Raw genomic sequence first — 21,168 nt, 5'->3', positions numbered from 1 at the left:
GGATCTTAACTCTTCTCTGTCATAAAAAAAAAGCCTATTAAGGTACACCTGGGTGACTAGGTTCAGCCTAGTTCTCAGTAGATCCGAGACACGGGTAGCTGCGTCCACTCCAGAGCAATGAGACAGATAAAGTGCACACTGGTTGGCAGAGGGGCAGAGCCACCAAGGGGCTGAAGCAACCAGACAGTCCTGGGCACCTGCTGCACTCTCAAGTCAGTTTGTGGGTTGACACTGCACCCAAGTACAAGAACTGCTTTCACACAAGCTTAGACAATCCCCTAGACTCAAATCCCAACCTACTGCCAGAGGCCTGTTCCTGAGGAAGAACCTTCCAGTCTTCTAATTTACACAGACCACCCCAGCCAATCCCTTAAGGCAAAGATAGGACCAGAAGGCTGCAGCTTGGTGTCCCCCTGTGGAGAGCATAGGCAAATTCTCATCAGGTTCTTCTCAATCTAGTTGTTGGCATGCATCATTTCTAAGGGTGGAGGGTCCCCATCCCCAAAGTACTCCATTTTCGCAGGCTCTCAAGCTCCCAGCTGAACTTCAGGCCTCGGTGCACTCAACACATCTCCCTTCCTCTGCGCCTGCCATCCTGACTGGCCCCTCCCACCAAAACACTTGTGCTTTCCTACTTTTCTATTCAGAGCCAGAGTAATGCAGATCATTCTTGACCAGAAGAAATCCAGGAGAGAGCTACCAAAGTTCAGACGTCAGCCCAACTTTTCAGTGTCTGCAAGGAGGGAACAGGGACTCCTCACCAGGCCTGGATGCTCCCTCACAGCCCGCAGTACCACTGATCCTCCTCCCCACCAATCAGTGCCCATTGCACTTTCTGTAGCACCAGCTCACAGGGGGACGGCACCATCCTTATTTCCTTTTCATTCCTCTCCAGCCATCCCTGGAGTTAAAAGTTGCACTGTAAATTCATCTGTGTGCAGTGGCGATCTATGCATAGAGTACATGCATGCAGATATGCCTGCTTTTAACATGGGTGCTGGGGATCAAACTCAGGGCCAAACAGGCCCTCATGCTTGTGTAGCAAGTGATCTTACCCACTGAGCTTAGCGGTGAAGGCATTTGCCTATGAAGCCAAAGCACCCAGGTTTGATTCCTCAGGACCCACATAAGCCAGATGCACAACAGGGTGCATGCATCTGGAGTTTGTTTGCAGTGGTTGGAGGCCCTGGCGTACCCATTCTCTCTCTCTCTCTGCCTCTTTCTCTCCCTCAAATAAATAAATTTTTAAAATATATGAAGGTAAGCCGGGCGTGGTGGCACACGCCTTTAATCCCAGCACTTGGGAGGCAGAGGTAGGAGGATCGCCAAGAGTTCGAGGCCACCCTGACACTACAGAGTTAATTCCAGGTCAGCCTGGACCAGAATGAGACCCTACCTCGAAAAATAAAAAAAATTTTTATATATATATATATATATATATATATATATATATGAAGGAGCCAAGCGTGGTGGTGCACGCCTTTAATCCAAGCACTTGGGAGGCAGAGGTAGGAAGATCTCCGAGAGTTCAAGGCCACCCTGAGACCACATAGTGAATTCCAGGTCAGCCTGGGCCAGAGTGAAACCCTACCTCAAAAAGACGAAAAATAAATCTCATAAGAGTGAAGGGATCCTCTTAAAAAACTTCTAGGGACACAGGGAACTCCTGCAGATTTAGGAAAAGAGCAAAATGCTTCCCAAAAAGAATAGTAGCAAGGTAACAGGACACCCAGCATCTCCCTCTGGCCTCATGGGGCACACCATCTACACACAAATGCACACCAAAAACCCCACACAACTGCAGTTTTCATAAAGGTCTATTTCATTACTGGTGGGTAGCACATTTAACAGTTAAATACATTTAAATAATGTATAGGTGACTGCACGACTGCAGCATTGGTAACTTGATAACCAATTCAACTAGAAACCAGCTAACATGTGACTGTCTACATATTTAAAATACAGCTCTTGTTTAGATCATCCTTCGTTTTGACCACCTTCTTGGGGGAGGGGGGAGACACCTGCTGGTCACATGGAAATATATTAAGGCCAAATCTTCCAATATCCATTCCCAGAGGTTTCTTTCAGCTGGATTAAGCCTCCAATTCCAGGGCAAGCCCAAGTTTGTGACCTCCAGCATTAATGCTCTTCCCGTCTACCAGAGCAGACAATGTGAGCTTCACACCTGTGAACACAGCAAACCATCGCCATGAGCCGAACACACTTCACTTCTCTTGTAACCACCCAGTAACTGCCTGTCCCTGCTCCAGCCTGCCGGCTAGCATACTACTTCTGACCACCAGAGGGCGCTGAAAACTGGCAATACTGACTTGTAAGCCTCTGAAAGCTCTGAAATCAGAGCATAAAAAGGTTAGAAATTAATGACAAGTTCAAAGTGTTCTAGAAAATACAGTTATGTTCACAATATTTTCCAGACTAAATGACAGCTGAGAGACCAAATCAGAACTCGAACAAAAAGGCATTTGGGGACAAAAGGAAAAACCTGAACAGTGACTATATCAGATAAATTAATACTAATTTTCTTACAGTGACCAGGGTATAGTGATCATGAAAAATGTCCTAATAGGCCAGGCATGGTGGCGCACACCTTTAATCCCAGACTCGGACGGCAGAGGTAGGACTGCTATGAGTGTGAGGTCAGCCTGAAACACCATAGTGAATTCCAGCTCGGCCTGAGCTAGATCAAGATCCTACCTCAAAAAACTAAAAACGAAAAAAAATTATTTGCAAGCAAAGAATGGGCACATTAGGTCCTCCAGCCTCTGCAAACGAACTCCAGACACACGTGCCACTTTGTGCATCTAGTTTTACATGGGTACTCAGGAAATGAACCCAAACCATTAGGCTTTGCAAGAAAGTGCCTTAACACTACTGAGCCATCTCTCCACCCCAACACTGTGTGTGTGTGTGTGTGTGTGTGTGTGTGTGTGTGTGTGTGTGTGTGTGTTAGGTCTCACCTAGCCTTGAACACACAGCAATCCATGCTGGAAATAAAGGTGTGTGTTACCAACACCTGGCCTCACAAACACTTTTTTTTGTTTTGGTTTGGTTTTTCCAGGTAAGGTCTTGCTCTAGCCCAGACTGACCTGGAATTCACTATGTAGTCTCAGGGTGGCCTCAAAATCATGGCAATTCTCCTACCTCTGCCACCTGAGTACTGGGACTAAAGCTGTGTGCCACGCTGTGCAAACACACTTTTTAAAATGTGTGAGGCAAGGGAGATAGGTATGCAGAGTAGTCATGTCAGTGAGTAACTATTTACAGGACCATTTCTTCACTTTTCTTTAAGACGGTCAAAATTAATTCTAGGTGTGGCGCGGAGAATCTCTACCAATAAGGGGAAAAAAGAGCAATGAAGACTTTAAAACCTTCTTGGTCCATGGCTTAAGCAGCTGTGAACCAGAAGCTAAATAGAATAGAAACATAGGATTCACTGCCCAGCCCTACTGGCTCAGCACCTGTGTATGAAGGGCGCTCCCCAGATTGTTCAAGCACCCATATGCTCAAGTCTCAAAAAGCTGCTGAGTAACCACAAAGTCTACGTCAACAAGACCAAAGCAGTGAGCGAGCACTGAGGAGAGGGAAGTGACTCCAGGACATTACTCAGACCCAAGTGAGGAGACTCAGTGGGGAATGGGTGTAACTAGTAAGTCAGTCAGTCAGTGCTGCCTCAGCTGTGCCAGGGGTACACCATAAGCTGCAATTTCCCAATGAAAACTTTAAAAAAAGGCCGGGGGGGGGGGGGGAGAACTAGTCAATTCTAATACTAGTTCAAAAGGTTTACAAATAACTAAATGCTTATAGCACAAGCCAGAGTACCTGAGGTGGGAATCCCCAGACCTCATGTAAAAACCTGGAGCCTTAGCCAGATGTGGTGGTGCATGCCTTTATTCCCAGCACTTGGGAGGCAGAGGGAGGAGGATCGCTGAGAGTTCTAGGCCAGCCTGAGACTACATAGTGAATTCCAGGTCAGTCTGGGATAGAGCGAGGCCCTACCTCAAAAAAAAAAAAAAAAAAAACCTGGAACCTGGGCTGGAGCGATGTCTCAGTGGCTCAGGCACTTGACTATAAGGCCTAGAGACCCAGGTTTCATTCCCCATTACCCACATAAAGTCAGATGCACATGCACATGGACTTCATTGGCAGTGGCTAGAGGCCCTGATGCACCCATTCTTTGTCTCTTTCTCCCTCCCCCCATCTCTCAAATAAATAAAATAATTTAAAAAAAAAAAAACTGGACCCTGTAGCAAAATCCCAGAAGGCCTACAGTGAGATGGTAGGCAGGCACAGAGAATTTCCAGGAAACTTGTGGGCCAGCTAGCCTGGCTTCAAACAAGGTGAAAAGGCAAGACCAACATAATACCCAAAAGTGACCTCTGGCCTCCACACAAGCACTATGGCCCAAGTGTACCCACCACACACACGAGCTCACAAATACACAAACATCATACACTCATGTCCCAAAATAAGTAAATAAATAAGAAAAGATAATCCAACTTATACTTACCAGGCCTCAGAGTCTGAGTGTAGCCTACTCCAATTAAACTAGAATTGTTGACTTTTGCCTAAAATTTTAAAAAGAAATAAATGTTATAATTAGAAAGACTGCAATTTTAATTCAGATGTGAACTACAATTTACTACTGATATATTAAGCAAAATAAAACCCAGGAGCTACTTAAAAATTATGCATCTAGCCAGGTGTGGTGGTGCATGTCTTTAATCCCAGAACATGGGAGGCAGAGGTAGGAGGATCACCATGAGTTCAAGGCCACCCTGAGAGCACAGAGTGAATTCCAGGTCAGCCTGGGCTATGGTGAGACCCTACCTCAAAAAAAAAAAAAAAAAATTCAAACTGCATAGGTCCCAGTAACTCTTGACACTCAAAACATGTGTCCACAGACCCAAACTATTCATATAGCACAAAAATTGTCTAGGCACAAAAGCAGGACATGTGGTGAATGAAGTTCCAACAGGCTCAGCAGAGGTGACACAGCAGCTTTGAAATGAGTTCAAGCACACACTGCTGCTTCTCACATCTCCAAAGGCCAAGTACGTAAATCCTCGCAGCTCTCACCAGCTGTGTAGAACTAGCCTGCCTGTGACAGATGGCTCCAACAGGGTAGGGTTCATCACCCAGGCCTCTGCCTTCTTCATACAGTCCTAACATTTTAGGATTTTAGGTCACAGACTTTCAAGGGTTGACAGGAATGCTTGTGGGCAAAATATGGGAAGGAGAAGCTCCTTTTAGCTCCATTCTCTACCACCACGCACATCCCTCAAACCACACCAGCAGCTCTAAGGGAGCACCTCACCCTCAATGCCAGAGGCGAGGCAGGCATCTGTACTGGTCAGCATAGGAAGGCACGGTATAAAAGTAGCTAACAAGCCGGGCATGGTGGCGCACACTTCACACGGGATGCAGAGGTTAGAAGTATTGCCACGAGTTTGAGGCCAGCTTGAGACTACATAACGAATTCCAGGTCAGCGTGGGTTAGAGTGAGACCCTACCTCAAAAGAAAAGGGAGGATGGAGAGCACTACGTAGCAACAACAGCTGTAACATTCTGTCACCCCAGCACACACAAGCAGTCCAACACCGTAAGCAACTGACACAGAAGGCAGATGCTGATGGGCCGGACGGGAGCCGACGGCCCCGCCCTCGCACTGCACTCTCCTGCCCCACCTCGGGCCGCCCTAGAGACCAACAACAGAGACCCCCAAGAACCAGATAAGAGAGTCACCACCCCACATGCCCTTTGCAGAAGATGGTGAGGTGTGTGCACACTGAGCTTTTAGAGGACAGTTCCAGTAAGGTGTTCTGCTCACCCTTACAGAGGGACTCTATCAAAATCAAAGGACATAGGGTCTAGTCCTGGCTTCACTCCCTGCCTACTCCCTACCCACCAACAACAGTTCTTTCTCTTGCAAAGCTTGTTTCTTCACCTTTAAAAATGGCATGTAGACTGATGACCTCAGATCCTTTCTACAGAAATTTCACAAACAATAAAAAGACAACAAAGATAGTGGGCATAGAACAAGACAAGGTAACATGGGGTAAATATGACCAAAATATATTATATACATATACATAAAACAGTCATAAGCTCCATGATTATATATAATATATACTAATTTAAAACCCATCACACTAGGCAAAAAATGCTTTTAGAGAATGGAGTTACACATATGATTGAAAAGCCTTGCAGATATGAATACATTTGAAACTTTTTTGAGGGCTGGAGAGATGGCTTAGTGGTTAAGCGCTTGCCTGTGAAGCCTAAGGACCCCAGTTCGAGGCTCAATTCCCCAGGACCCATGTAAGCCAGATACACAGGTGGCGCATGGAGTTCGTTTGCAGTGGCTAGAGACCCTGGCGAGCCCATTCTCTCTCTCCATCTCCTTCTTTCTCTGTCACTCTCAAATAATAAAAACTTTTGCCAGGCATGGTGGCGTATGCCTTTAATCCTAGCACTTGGGAGGCAGAGGTAAGAGGATCACTGTGAGTACAAGGCCACCCTAAGACATGCCTGCAAAGGCTAAGGAGCCAGGTTCAATTACCCAGGTCCCATGTAAGCCAGATGCACAAGGTGGCACATGAACCTGGAATTCCTTTGCTGTGGCTGGAGGTCCTGGCACGCCCATTTTCACTCTCTCTCTCTCTCCCTCTGTCTCTAATAAACAAACAAACATATATCTTTTAAATTAAAAAAAAAAAAGTCAAGCCTCATTTGGTGGCACACACTTTTAATCCCAATGATCAGGAAGCAAAAGGAGGAGAATTACTGTGAATTGGAGGCCAGCCTGGGACACAGAGTTCCAGGTCAGCATGGACTAGAGACCCTAATTTGAAAGGGGGTGTTGGGTAGGTGGGCAGGAAATCAAAGAAATAAGGTACTACAGTACCTCAACACAAATTGCTCAGGGCCCCAAACACTTGTTAGGCAGAACTGAGATTCAGAGTTACTATCAATGCTAATTCAACCTGGCCATGGCAGCACAGACCTTTTATCCCAGCACCAGAAAAAAAGATCACTGTAACTTGAAGGACATCCTGTGCTACAATGTGAGTTCTAGATCATCCCTGGCTAAACATAGATAAAACCTGCTCCCCTCACCAAAAACATGATGGGCGTGGTGACACACACCTCTAATACAAGCATTTGAGAGGCAGAGGTAGGAGGATTGCCTTAAATTTGAGGCCACCCTGAGACTACATAGTAACTTCCCATTCAGCCTAGGCTAGAGTGAAATCCTACCTTGGAAAACAAAAATAAATAAACTAATTAACTAACTAAACAAACCAGAAACACTAACGGGACAGCACCTGACTGGGGTCAAATCACTTTAAGTGGCGTAGCCTGGAAATCAAAGCTCTCACACTGTCTCCGTAGGCAAAGCAACACTCCAAGTTCTAATCCCAAACTATTTCCTAACAGGGGACTGTATGTATCACACAGTTCAATATACCCAAAGAAGTCCCACAAGCAAAACCCTACCCTGGGCCACAGAAACACTCACAGAAATAGAAGCAGTGGGATCCAACTGGTATTTAGCAGCAATGCCAAAGCGGGTACAGTTGGTACCCGAAGTCCAAGCGAGGTTGACTGAAGTGTCAAGGTCTTCACATACTTTCTGATAAATTGATCCTCCAAATTCTGTCCCATCATTGCTGAAAGAGAATTTAAGTTAGTGAATCTTAAACAGACAATGCAGGGCTGGAGAGATAGCTTAGCAGTTTAGGTGCTTGCTGGCAAAGCCCAAGGACCCAGGTCCTATTCCCCAGGACCAAGGAAAGCCAGATGCACAAGGGAGTACGTGCATCTCAAGTTCATCTGCAGTGGCTGGATGCCCTGGCGTGCCCATTCTCTCTTCCTCTCTGCCTCTTTCTCAAATAAATAAAATAAAATAGACAATGCAATAATTTCTAAGGCAGAGTAATACTGTAACATTAAAGTATAACTGACTACTAAAACTGAGCAAGTACCAAAGGGATAAAGTGTGTTTGCCTAGTCAGGCTTGGTGGCACACACCTTTAGTCCCAGCACTCCATAAGACTGTGAGTTCAAGACCACCTTGAGACTACATAGTGAATTCCAGGTCAGCCTGTGCTAGAGCAAGATCCTATCTCAACCCCTCCCCCCAAAAAGTGTTTGCCTAGCTTTCAAAACAAAAACAAACAAACAAAAAAAAAAAGCCCTAAATTCAATCCCCCAAATGGGAGGGATCAGGGGGACAAAAGTCTGGGAAACACAATGCTCATTTTAAATTTGCGTGTGTTTGTATGGGAGGGGTGGGGGAGGTGGGAGGCATGAAGACCCTCCCATCACTACGAACTCTAGACTCTGTGCATCTCGCTTTATGTGGACGCTGGGAACAGCACCTGAGCCAGCAGATTTTGGAAGCAAGTGCCTTTAACCACTGAACCTCCCCAGCCCGCCATTCATGTTTTCTAGTGAGTATCTGAAAGTCCTTTTGGGGGGAGAGACAAGATGAGTCTCACTTGCAGCCCAGGCTGGACCTAAACTCACGGGACTCCTCCTGCCTCAGACTCCTGAATGACAGAATTACAGTGTGAGGACTAGGCCTGCCCACAGTCTTGAAAGACTTTTTTTCTGACCTAGGGAAATGTGTCTAGAGTTTGTTTGCAGTAGCAGCAGGTCCTGGTGCACCCATACTTTCTCAAATAAATAAATAAATATATATATATATATATATATATATATATATATATATATATATATATAATATTTTAAATTTTAATTTTAAATTTTTTAAAATATTTTTTAGCCAGGCATGGTGGCACACATCTTTAAGCCCAGAACTTGGGAGGCAAAGGTAGGAGGACTGCTGTTAAGTTCAAGGCCACCCTGAGACTACATAGTGAATTCTAGGTGAACCTGGCCTAAAACACGACCCTACCTTGAAAAAACAAAATATACATAGGTGCATACATCGATACATATATTTTTTTTTAAGGGGAGGACTGTCAGTATGGGGACATGGCTCAGCAGTTAAGGTGTGTGCTTGTAAATCCTGACAACCTAGTTCAATTCCCCAGCACCCACATAAAGCCAGACACAAAAAGCAGCACATGTATTTGGCATGTGTTGGCAGTGGAAAGACACTCTGGCATGCCCATACACACAAGTGCAAAGAAAGGTTCCCTAACCCATGCCTCCAATAGAGGAATGAGTAAAATCACAGCATACTCATCCAGAATTACTACTCTGTCCTGAACAATACAGCATAAAATGCATAATGATATGAGAAAATTATCAAGATGTTCTTAATAGGAACAGTGAGACCATACCTCAGGAAAAAAAAAAATTTTTTTAAAAAGGGCATGATGCACACACACACACACAAGCTGGAGGTGTGCCTCAATGGCTCAAGTGTTTTCCTAGCATTTGTGAAGCCTTAGATTCAATGTCAGCACCAAAAATACATAAATCGCAAAACATTAATAAAGACTATATTTTATGGGAAGTAGTTTTCTTCTTTTTGCTTGTTATTTATCAATATACTATTTTATCATATCAACTAATTTGGGTTAGGTAAAAATACATCTTAGACAGTCCTATCAACTCAGCACCCTCTCATCATAGGTAACGAACTGAGGTAAGGAAACACTGGCAGCGAGCAGTCGGCCAATGGTTAAAGAAAGCCTGTTCTGGAAACACAAAGTACATCAAAACTCACAAGTGACTATTCTCTGTCAGCACCGGAAGTCACACTAACACCTTTTCTCTGTGCTTTTGTGAAGCACCACAGAAATGGCCAAGGATGACAGGTGAGAGATAGCATCAGGTGTACTATCCTGAGGGCCCACATCTTAACATCCAATGCAAGAAACACTTACACGTTAGTGTGTAACTGGAAGTCCCCAGTCCTGTAGCCCACTGCAAAGTTATTCCGTGTCAGCTTCGACTTGGCACTGTCAAAGGTCATCTGGTATCCAGCAAGCCAGCCCTCGTAACCAAAGACAGCTGAGCCATGGATTGCAGGTCCAGCAAAATCAAAGTCAACATCACAACCAAGATTTATACATTCCCTTTTATAAGAGGACTTGATTTTACCACTCTTCTTTCTGGGGGAAAAAAAAAAAACAGACTGACTTAAAACTGGTATCACTGAGAAAGACACACACACAACTCCAGCATGGTGGACACAAAACAGATTTAAATAAACTGCAGTGTGACTGGCTTAGAAACAGCAGAAAGAATTAAAGGCAAGGGCACATGGGTAACTGGACTGCTACACTACAGGAAGCCTGCTTGGCAGAACTGGTACTCACAAAAGCCTCTTAAGACACCAGATAGTAATTACCACCAGACAGTGTCACAGTGAGGAGGCAAATGCACCAACGACAGCAAGCAGTGCTCCAATAGGCAAGGCAACTATCAGCCGACACAAAGCAGTGAACTGTCAAACACATGTGCATCTCTCCAGGAAGACAAGGGGAATGCTTTTAAAGTCAATGCACAAAAAATGTCAATACTTACCCCGTGTTCGGCGAGAAGGTAGTATCAAATGTCAATTTCAAACCTTGACATATCTATTTTGAGAAAGAGAGTATGTTCACTTCATTTCCTTTGTGAAACACAGAAATTAAAAATAACACTAAAAAGCAAGTTTTTGAAAATTTACCTGGTCTTCAATTGCGATTTCTGTTCCAAGAGTATTATCAGTGTTCCATTTTTCTGTGAAAGTCAGACCATACTCACACCATTTATATTTGGTCTCCAAAGTCCCAGTAACTTTACCAGTGTCTGTATTAGATGAACCAGATGTTGAGAATTCCTAAAGAATAAACAACTTAATGAGCCTTCTCCTAAGTCTGAATAAGAATCTACAGCCTCACACTTTGTAAGTCCTCTCTCTATTCTCTCTATCTACCTGCATCTATAAGTAAATAAATAAAACATCCTTTTAAAAAAATCTCCAATGTAGCCAGGCATGGTGGCACACTAGTCCCAACACCTGGGAGGCAGAGGTAGGAGGAATGCTGTGAGTTCGAGGCCACCATGAGCTACAATGAGGCTATTTCAAAACAACAAAAAATCTCAAATGCAGCCAGGCATGGTGGCGCACTCCTTTAATCCCAACACTCACAAGGTAGAGGTAGGAGGATCACCGTGAGTTCATGTCCACCCTGAGACTACATAGTGAATTCCAGGTCAGTATGGGCTAGAGAAAGACCCTACCCCAAAATACCAAAACTAATAATACTAGTAATAATAATGATAATTAATTTAAAAATATATAAAAACTCAAATGAGACTGAACAGATGCTTAGTGGTTAAGGCACCTGCCTGCAAAGCACAAGGACCCATGTTTGACTCTCCACATCCCATGTAAGCCAGACACACAAAGGTGAGGCAAACACAAGGTTGTACATGCCCACTAGGTGGCACAAGCATCCGGAGTTTGACTACAGTGACTGAGGCCCTGGTGTGCAATTCTTTCTCCCCTAAAAAAAAAAATCTCAAATGATCAATAAACTATGCTCATCTTAAAAAAACTTCTGCTGAGTCTGGTGCTGCAGACCTATAAACCCAACTACTCAGGAGGCTAAGGCAGGACTTGAGGCAGTTCAAGATCAGCCTGAGTAACTTGAAAAGACCCAGTCAAAAAGAAAGACCGGGGGGGGGGGGGGGGGGGTTGGAGAGGTGGCTTAGCAGTTAAGGCATTTGCCTGTAAAGCCATAGGACTCAGGTTCGATTCCCCAGGACCCACATTAGCCAGATGCACAAGGAGGCGCACACATTTGGCATTCGTTTGCAGTGGCCCTGGCACTCACATTCTCTCACTCTTTCCCTCCCTCTTTCTGTCAAATAAATAAATAAAAATAAAATACTAGAGGGCTGGAGTGATGGCTTAGCGGTTAAGGCGTTTGACTACAAAGCCAAAAGACCCATGTTCAACTCCCCAGGACTCATGTAAGCAAGGTGCACAAAGTGGCATGTGCATCTGGAGTTCATTTGCAGTGGCTGGAGGCCCTGGCACGCCTTTTCTCTACCTGCCTATTTCTGTATCTCTCTCAAATAAATAAAGATAAATAAAATAAAAAATATTTAAAAAGAAATAGAGGGGGCTGGAGAGGTGGCTAGAGGCCCTGGGGCACCCATTATCTTTTCCTCTCAAATAAATCAATGAAAATAAAATGTAAAAAAAGGAAAAAGGGGCTGAAAGTTCAGTCCTGAGTTTAGTCTCCAGCACCACAAGGAGGAGGAAGGAGTTTGTCTCCAATTTACCTGATACTGAAACATTGCCAGTATGGTTCACCACAGATCCCCATCCCTGAAGTCAGAATTTAGAACAACCAAGGTTATTTTTAAGGAATGTTTCCCAATTTTCTCTTATCCTGCAAATTATTTTTTTCTTTTTTGTTTGTGACACCATAGCCCAAGCTGCCCTCAGACTCTCAGCACTCTTCTTGCCTCAGCTGCCCAAGTGCTGGGGTTCCAGGTGAGGACCAGCACACTCAGCTTCCCTGAAAACTTGTGGAAATTGTTTTGTGGCAGCAGTTTCTGTCATGAGTTCAAAACACTTGAGGGGAGGCATATTTGCTATGAGTGCAAAACCAGCCTGGTCTACAAAATAAGAATGACCGACCACTATCAAAATTCTTTTCTTTTGAGAAAAAGAGAATTGGCATGCCAGCACTCAGCCACTACAACTGAACTCCAGACATTTGCACCACCTAGTGGGCATCTGCGACCTTGCATTTGCCTCACTTTAATGCATCTGGCTAACACGGGATCTGGAGAGTAGAACACAAGTCCTTAGCCTTAACCACTAAGCCCCCAAAATATTTTTTATTAATCCCAATATTCTGTTTTTCAGAGATGGAATCTTCAGCCAGTTTTAATCCATTCAAACCATTATACATATTCTTATTAACTGCTGGGCATGGTGGCGCATGCCTCATGCAGCACTCAGGAGGCATAGGTAGAGGATCGCCATGAGTTCATCAAGGCCACCCTGAAACTACGTAGTGAATTCCAGATAGCCTGGGCTAGAGAGAGACCCTACCTTGAAAAAACAAAATAAAAAACAGGGCTGGAGAGATGGCTTAGCAGTTAAGATGCATGCCTATGGAGCCCTAAGCACCCAGGTCCAATTCTCCAGGTCCCACATTACATCAGAGGCACATGGTCACACACGCATCTGGAGTTCGTTTGCCATGGCTAGAGGCCCTGGCATGCCCATTCTCCCTCTCTCTCTCTCCCTGTGTCAAATAAATAAATGAAAACAAAATTTTTTAAAAATCAAATAAAAAATAAAAAGCACAAGGAAGAACTTAAAAACATCATATGTGCTTCTTTCCTAATATAAGCTACACTATATAAATTAGACATCAGCACCAAAAAAAAAAAATCTAATGCAAGCCAGGCGTTATGTTGCACACCTTTAATCCCAGCACTCAGGAGGCAGAGATAGGAGGATCTCTGTGAGTTCCAGGTTAGCCTGGGCTACAGACCCTACTTTAAAAACAAACCACCAAAAAAAAAAAAAAAAAAAGTTTAACTATTTCTGTGTAGTTAGACGTATTCAAATCCTTAGGTATCATATACACACTCCAAAAATAAGATGTTCTCATTAGAAAGAATTTCAAGTCAAAGGTTGGCACTCAGTGCCATTCTAAATATGCCCTGGGTTATATTGGGAAGTAACATGTGATATAAACCTGAGAGTCTACATATACAGTCCTGGGTGTCATTTACCAAAGGAGTAAGATTGAGAACACCTGTAACTTTTGGGGGTCTACTTCAACTGTAACAAAGCCTACCTCTGGAGTACTAGAGTGAGCTGACACTGTGAAAGTTTATCATGTTTTCACATACTCCAAATCAGATCATGAAGCCAGGCGTGTTGGCTCACATATTGTTTAAATATTTTATTTATAGATAGATATTACAGATAGAAAGAGGCACATAGACAGAATGGACACACCCAGGCCTCTAGCCATTGCCAATGAACCCCAGATGTATGTGCCACCTGGAGCATCTGATTTTAACTTTCATGTTGGTAATGGGAAATTAAACCTGGGTCCTTTAGCTATACCAGCAAGCACCTTAACTGCTAAGCCATCTCTCCAGCTATTGGCTCACATCTTTAATCCCAGCACTCAGGAGGCTGAGGTAGCCTGGGCTACAGAGTTAAGTATCAGCTCAAACTTGGCTAAAGACCTTGCCTTAAAAGTGAGGGAAAGGGCTGGAGAAATGATTTTGCAGTTAAGGTGCTTGCCTGTGAAATCTATGTACCCAGGTTCAACTCTCCAGGTCCAAAGTAAGCCAGATGCACAAGGTGGTGCATGCATCTGGAGTTCGTTTGCACTGGCTAGAGACCCTGGCACATCCATTCTCTTTCCCTCTCTATTAAATAAATAAAAGTTTAAAAAAAATTTAAAGCAAGGGAAGCATCATTATTCAAGCAATATATATGAGGCATATTGTTCCAATAGATAGTTAAAATGGGCTGGGCATGGTGGTACATGACTTTAATCCCAGCACTTGGGAGGCAGAGGTAGGAGAACACCATGAGTTTAAGGCCACCCTGAGACTACATAGTGAATTCCAGGTCGGCCTGGGCTACACTGAGACCCTACCTCGCAAAAAAAAAAAAAAAAAAAGTTAAAATGCTAAATATGTATGGGTGGTAATTAATTTTTAAATCCCAAGTGACAGTGATAAATGACTCAAGGCTCCACCTATTGTCATCCATCAGCCCAGAGATCAACAACTAGCCTAAATATATGCCATTGAATCCTCAGGATACAAAACCAACATCCAGCCTGGGACCAGACAGGGCCAGATGACACCAACAGTGGAGCAATTCACTCTACCACTGCATACTGTGACTTCAACAACGTTGAGCAGCCTGAACATCTCTGCTATACAAGAAAGAAGACAAGCCTCAGTAGGATTTAATTGAGGTAAGTGCAAACTACGGCATCAGGACTATAACTATTAAATTATATACAGAAGGTCTAAAACTAAACATCCTCTCTGATCAGTTCATCCTCAACTTGCCCCCATATCTGTCCCTAACCCTTACCACACTTACCACCACTCTAGAACCTGTTAAAAGTCCACTCAGGCCGGGCGTGGTGGCACACGCCTTTAATCCCAGCACTCAGAGGGCAGAAGTGGAAGGATCACCATGAGTTCAAGGCCACTCTGAGACTACATAGTGAATTCCAGGTCAGCCTAGGCTCGAGTGAGACCCTATCTTGAGGGGAAAAAAAAAGTCACTCAACCAAAACCATAGGCTTCCCTGAAGACCAAAGAAAACAAAGGACAGGACAAAAAAATAAAACCTTAGAACCTAACAACTTTGGTCTTTAAAAACTACAACAGTGATAGAGATGGCTTAGCAGTTAAGGCGGTTGCCTGCAAGGCCATAAGACCTAGGTTCAATTCCCCAAGACCCATGTAAGCCAGATGTACAAGGTGGCACATGAGTCTTTTAAGTTTGTTTGCAGAAGCTGAAGATCCTGGCACAGCCTTTCTCTACCTGCCTATTTCTCTCTTGCTCAAATAAATAAATAAGGGCTGGGCATGGTGGTACCCACCTTTGATCCCAGCACTTGGGAGGCAGAGGTAGGATTGCCCTGAGTATGAGGCCACTCTGAGACTACATAGTGAATTCTAGGTTAGCCTGGACTAGAGTGAGACCCTACCTCAAAAATTAAATAAAATAAATGGTGCTGGGAAGAAGTGACAGGAATGTTCAGCACTGCAATATCTCTATCACACTTTCCAAGGCTCAGGGTCCATTGCATAAGAGGTGGCAGAAAGAATGTAAGAGCCAAAGGAAGGGTAGGACTCCTTACAACGTGCTCCTCCAAACACAAAAGGGCCTGGATATCCATGACCTCACAGTGCCTGACACTACCTCACAAGACCATCATGGTGTGCGCCACCAAGCCTGGACCTTTTCTACCCCCCCATCCCCCCAGGTAGGGTTTTGCTCTAGCCCAGTCTAACTGAGACTACACGGAGAAAAATGATGACATCAAAATAAAAGAGACTGAGAGGAGGAGGGGATATGATGGAAAATGGAATTTCTAAGGGGAAAGTGGGGGGAGGGAGGACATTACCATGGGATATTGTTATAATCATGGAAGTTGTTAATAAAAAAATAATTTAGGGCTGGAGAGATGGCTTAGCGGTTAAGCGCTTGCCTGTGAAGCCTAAGGACCCCGTTTGTGGCTCAATTCCCCAGGACCCACATTAGCCAAATGCACAAGGGGGTGCACGCATCTGGAGTTCATTTGCAGTGGCTGGAAGCCCTGATGCGTCCGTTCTCTTTCTTTCTGCCTGTTTCTCTCTGTGTCTGTCACTCTCAAATAAATAACAGAAAAATATTTTTAAAAAGTAATTCAGGGCTAGAGAGATGGCTTAGCGGTTAAGCGCTTGCCTGTGAAGCCTAAGGACCCTGGTTTGAGGCTCAACTCCCCAGGACCCACATTAGCCAGATGCACAAGGGAGCGCACGCATCTGGAATTCGTTTGCAGTGGCTGGAGGCCCTGGCACGCCCATTCTCTCTCCTTCTCTCTATCTGCCTCTTTCTCTGTCTGTCGCTCTCAAAGAAATAAAAATATTTTTTAAAAAAGTAATTTAATCCTATTTTGTTCTTTTAGTTTATTCCACTTTTGCTATTATAAATAAAACTTACATATCAAGTTTAAAAAAAAAAAAAGTAATTTAAATAAATAAATAGAAATATACACACGCGTATATTTTTGGTTTTTCGAGGTAGGGTCTTACTGTAGCCACGCTGACCTGGAATTCACTATGTAGTCTCAGGGTGGCCTCGAACTCACGGCAACCTGTCTACCTCTGTCTTCTGAGTGTAGAAATATAAATATGTTTAATTTTTTAAATATATAATTTTTTTAATGACACCAGGGCTGGAGAGACAGCTTAGCAGTTAAAGCACTTGCTGGCAAAACCAATGAACCCAGGTTCAATTCCCCAGTACCTAATAAGCCAGATACAGGCCAGATGCATTTGGCATTGGCTAGTGGACCTGGCATGCCCATTCTCTCTGTCTCTCTCAAATATTTTAAAAAAACTACAACAGGATTAACTTTATCAAAGCAACCAGTAACACTAACAAGTCCATTATGCTCCTACCTCTAAAAGCAATCATAAAATAAAAACTGCTGTAACAAAAAAATTTAAGCAAAATTAAATTTTACTTCATTCCTTTTATGAGTTATGAAGGATCAGCACTCACATATCAAAATATTATACTCCTTAAGAAGATATTAAAATCAGGCTGGGCACAGTGACACACGCCTTTTATCTCAGCACTTGGGAGGCAGGGGTAGGAGGATCACTGTGAGTTCAAGGACAGCCTGAGACTACACAGTGACTTGCAGGTCAGCATGTACTAAAGCAAGACCCTACCTCAAAAAAAAAAAAAAAAAAAAAAAGAGGTATTAAAATCAGAACTCCATACTGACAAGGCATATGTAGAACTACCTATGGAGGACTATCAGCAATATAGCCATTATATAAATCATTAGTGTACTCAAATGAATAAAGTACTATATACTTTTCAAAAGGCTTCCTGCCTTCAAGCTGAGTAACTAGTCCCAAATGACCAGTCATTGTTATTTTACAATATAGTGATGATGCATTTTATACAGAGTAATATGACAAGACCACATGAAAACCACGTAAAACATATGTAGACAGCTTTCAATTATTTTATGGGATGAGAAATTATACAGGTTCACCAGAACTTATTAGTCAACACTTACCACACCACTACATGACTTTGTTTTCACATCCAACTTCACCAACCCAAAGCCTTCAAAAAGTAAAGAGCAAAAGAGAATGATTTTTCTGTATGAACAATACATTCTTACTACAACACATGTTAAAGACATTCCACATATCCACAGAGGGATAAAAATGTACTGATACATAGTATCTGAACGAAAAATTTAACAGGAGTTCTCCTTAGGGTGACTCAGTAAAGGAGAGCTTCTCTGTGATGCTCTGCCTCGTGTATTGGTGTAGAGTTTGTCCCCACACCCTATATTTGCTTTTAAACATAACACCAGACTAGAAAATCAACTTGTATCAAATCTCAGAAGAGCCCATGGTTTATGTAGCACTGAGACTTGGAACACTCATGTCAAATGGGTATGACCAATAATCTAAAGGGCATATGTAACACAAAATCTTCCAGGAAACTCAAATTCTCTCTTACAAAAAGAAAGAAAAGATTCCTTATGGGTTCTAAGAGTCAAAACCCAACTTTCAGTTATTGAAACCAAGGTCTAAGCTATAACTTAAGGAAATAAAAAGCACAGCCTGCTTATTCTTAAAGATAAGACCATAAAGTATAGTTTGAGGGCTAGGGAAATTGCTCAGTGGTTAAAGGCTCTGGCTTGCAAGGCTTGGAAACTGGGGTTTGATTCCTCAGTCCCCATCTAAAACCAGACTCACAAAGTGGTGCATGCATCTGGAGCTTGTTTGTAGTGGCAATAGGTCCTGGCACGCAACACCCATCCACCCCCCCCACGTGCCTCAAATAAATATTTGTTTTTTAAAAAGTGGGGAAAAAAAGATGAAAAAAGGGAGAAATTGGAGTGGACTGCTGTAGCATCTATTTTGACAGAGGTTTCAAGTGACATTTTACCCAAAAGGAGAATTAAGCAAAAGTTTCAAAAAATTAAAGGTTTGATTTCCCTAACAGATCCAACACGTTTTCACTTTTGAGCTAAAACAAAAAGAATAAAGTCCTGGGCTGGGGAAATGGCTTAAGTGGTTAAGACATTTGCGAAGCCCTAAGACCCCAGTTCGATTCCCCAGAACCCACATAAGGCAGATGCACAAGGGGACGCATGTATTTGGAGTTTGTTTGCAGTGGCTGGAGGCTCTGGCACACCCATTCTCTCTTTCTGCCTCTTCCTCTCTCTCAAATAAGTAAATAAATAATATTTTGGGGGAAAAAAAAGAATAAAGTCCTTACCAAATCCTTTGTTGAAAATATCTCTAGCAGCTTTGCCAAGGTCAGCGTATGATGGAGGAATACACATTGCTAATAAAAAGAAACATTTGGGGTTAATGCTCCTGTTCTCCTACCTTCAGTCCCAGAACCAGTCTATCACCCACTACTAATCTTTTAAATTCAAGCAGGCCAGCTTGCAGATAGAGGTATGCTTAGATGCCAACACGGACCACAACAAACAATAATGCATGAGGGAAAGAGATATCTCCAGTCACTTTCTTTCTAAACAGACGACCATGTGATTATACAAACTTGATAAAGGTCTTCCAAATTTAGAAAACCAAACTTTCTATTTGACATTCGGCGCCTACATTATCCCTGTAAAAGAACAGACTCTTGTACAAAGAATTCAGAAGTCAGCCAAGCTTGGTAGCTCACACCTTTAATCCCAGCACTTGGGAGGCAGAGGTAGGAGGATCGCTGTTTGAGTTCAAGGCCACCCTGAGACTACATAGTGAATTCCAGGTCAGCCTGGGCTAGAGTGAGACCCTAACTCGGAAAACCAAAAGAAAGGAAAAAAAAAAAAAAGAAAGGAATCTACAATTCTCATGTGTCAAAACTCACTGGGATGGGCTGATTTACCAAAATGACAACACCAAAACTTAAAAGCATTAGACCCTTTCTCCTGCAAAATAGCCTTTGAAATACCAGAATACCAGAGATCAAAATCAGCCATTAAGAAGCAAAGCCAAACTTAACACTGTGGGAACTTAGATATTGGGACACAGGAGGGAAAAAAAAAAAAATACAGCCATGTAGATTTCACTTAAGTGCCTACATCAATGACCTATCAAGTGGCACTTTAAACATATGAACACACCCCCCAAGTCCTCCTCCAATGCAGAGAGGCTTAAGGGCAAGGAGTCTGAGCTCTCTCACACCAGCCCATTCATACTACGGAGCACGTCCACGCCCTTAAGAGCACATGGGGTGACCTTGCACGAGGCAGTAACTACCCCCCATCCAAGGTGGAATCGAAGCTAACTACTTTTTTTATTTTTATTTTTGCTTTCGAATTTGTCACATCCAAAAGCTGAAGATGAATGCGGCCACAGGCCAACGCCCCAGGCTCGAGCCCCGCACCCCGGGTCCCCCAACAGCCCTACGTCCGCAGCACAGGTGACGGTCAGTCCCAGTGGCCTGGGTGGTGGGGGGAGGAAGGGGGAACAGTTTCCCGGTCCTGGGAAAAGGATGTGGAGGTGGAGCGAAGGGACGAGCTGCGTCTTTCGGGAGGACGAGGTGCCACATCCCGCCGAGGTCCCCACCACCACCACCCCGACCCCTCCAGCTGGACTTACGCCGCGGGCAGCAGTTCTGTCTAGAGGTCGCCATGGCGAGGCCGCGGGAAGAGGTGATCTGTACAAATGGGACAGAGGACAGTCAAAAAAAAAAAGGACGCAGAAGGGGCGAGGAGGAGTGGGGGTAAGGCCGCGGCCATCTTAAGGCCGACCCCGATTAGCCCGGGCTCCCGACTCCCAGCTTCGAGGCCTTTTGGCCGCCGCGGCCCTAAGGCCTCTCTCCGTGCGGCTGACGTGAGACAGACACGAGGGGGTACCTGGTGCTCTCTCCGGAGGGCCGCCGCCGCCGCTCGCTAGCCTCGCAGCTCAGGCCGCGCGTTCTTACAGTCGGCCGCGTCGGGCTGCAACTGCCGCGGCTGGAGGGCGAAGTGAAGGAGACTCCGTTCCGCCCGCCCGCCCGCCCGCCCGCAGCCAGCCCGTCCTCCCCCAGCCAGGACCCCGCCGCTGTCCTCCCCGCAGAGGGGGGCTGCCCGCCGCGCGCCTGTCTCCGCCGGCCACCCGCCCCCACCCGATCCGGAGCGGGCGCGTCGATCGACGACACGTCCGTCCCCGCGGGTGGACCGTTCCGTTCCGTCGGCGGCGGAGGGGTGGGGGAGGTGGTCAACGCAGCAGCAAGCCTCCGGACTTCGAGACAGGCACTGGCCAGGGCAGCCCCGCGGCCGGGTGGGGGGGGTGGAGGGGAGGGCGGAGCGGGGAACGGCGAGGCCGCGCGCACGCGCACACGCGTCACGGACGGGGCGGGGCGTTGGGTGTTGTCCCGCGCGGTCACGTACGTTCTCCCAACGCCTTGCGCGCCGGCGTGGGCACCTGAGT

General features: G+C 44.7%; 1 protein-coding gene across 1 annotated transcript; it reads right to left on the bottom strand.

Annotated features, from left to right (window-relative positions):
• Nucleotides 1-1,799: 1,799 nt before the first annotated feature.
• Nucleotides 1,800-20,753, bottom strand: Vdac2 (voltage dependent anion channel 2). Its single transcript, XM_012948650.2, has 10 exons — nucleotides 20,613-20,753; nucleotides 20,356-20,413; nucleotides 19,019-19,087; nucleotides 17,799-17,848; nucleotides 10,670-10,822; nucleotides 10,525-10,577; nucleotides 9,882-10,109; nucleotides 7,541-7,691; nucleotides 4,529-4,586; nucleotides 1,800-2,185 (listed from the first exon to the last, which is right to left on the bottom strand). The coding sequence occupies exons 2-10, from the start codon at nucleotides 20,387-20,389 to the stop codon at nucleotides 2,094-2,096; spliced, it is 888 nt and encodes a 295-aa protein (XP_012804104.1). The 5' UTR covers nucleotides 20,390-20,413; nucleotides 20,613-20,753; the 3' UTR covers nucleotides 1,800-2,093.
• Nucleotides 20,754-21,168: the final 415 nt, after the last annotated feature.

Source organism: Jaculus jaculus, chromosome 18, assembly GCF_020740685.1.
Source record: "Jaculus jaculus isolate mJacJac1 chromosome 18, mJacJac1.mat.Y.cur, whole genome shotgun sequence".
Taxonomy (NCBI): domain Eukaryota; kingdom Metazoa; phylum Chordata; class Mammalia; order Rodentia; family Dipodidae; genus Jaculus; species Jaculus jaculus.
Note: the sequence above shows the minus strand (reverse complement) of the source record. Positions and strands in the feature narration are given on the sequence as shown.

Bases quoted from the DNA above. Each gene is read 5' to 3' on its own strand.
- Vdac2 (XM_012948650.2), bottom strand. From the start codon at position 20,389: ATGGCGACCTCTAGACAGAACTGCTGCCCGCGGC. The intron at 19,088-20,355 runs GTAAGTCCAGCT...TCTTTTTATTAG, and splicing joins ACAGAACTGCTGCCCGCGGC to CAATGTGTATTCCTCCATCA. The intron at 7,692-9,881 runs GTAAGTGTTTCT...ATTCTCTTTCAG, and splicing joins TTCCAGTTACACACTAACGT to CAATGATGGGACAGAATTTG.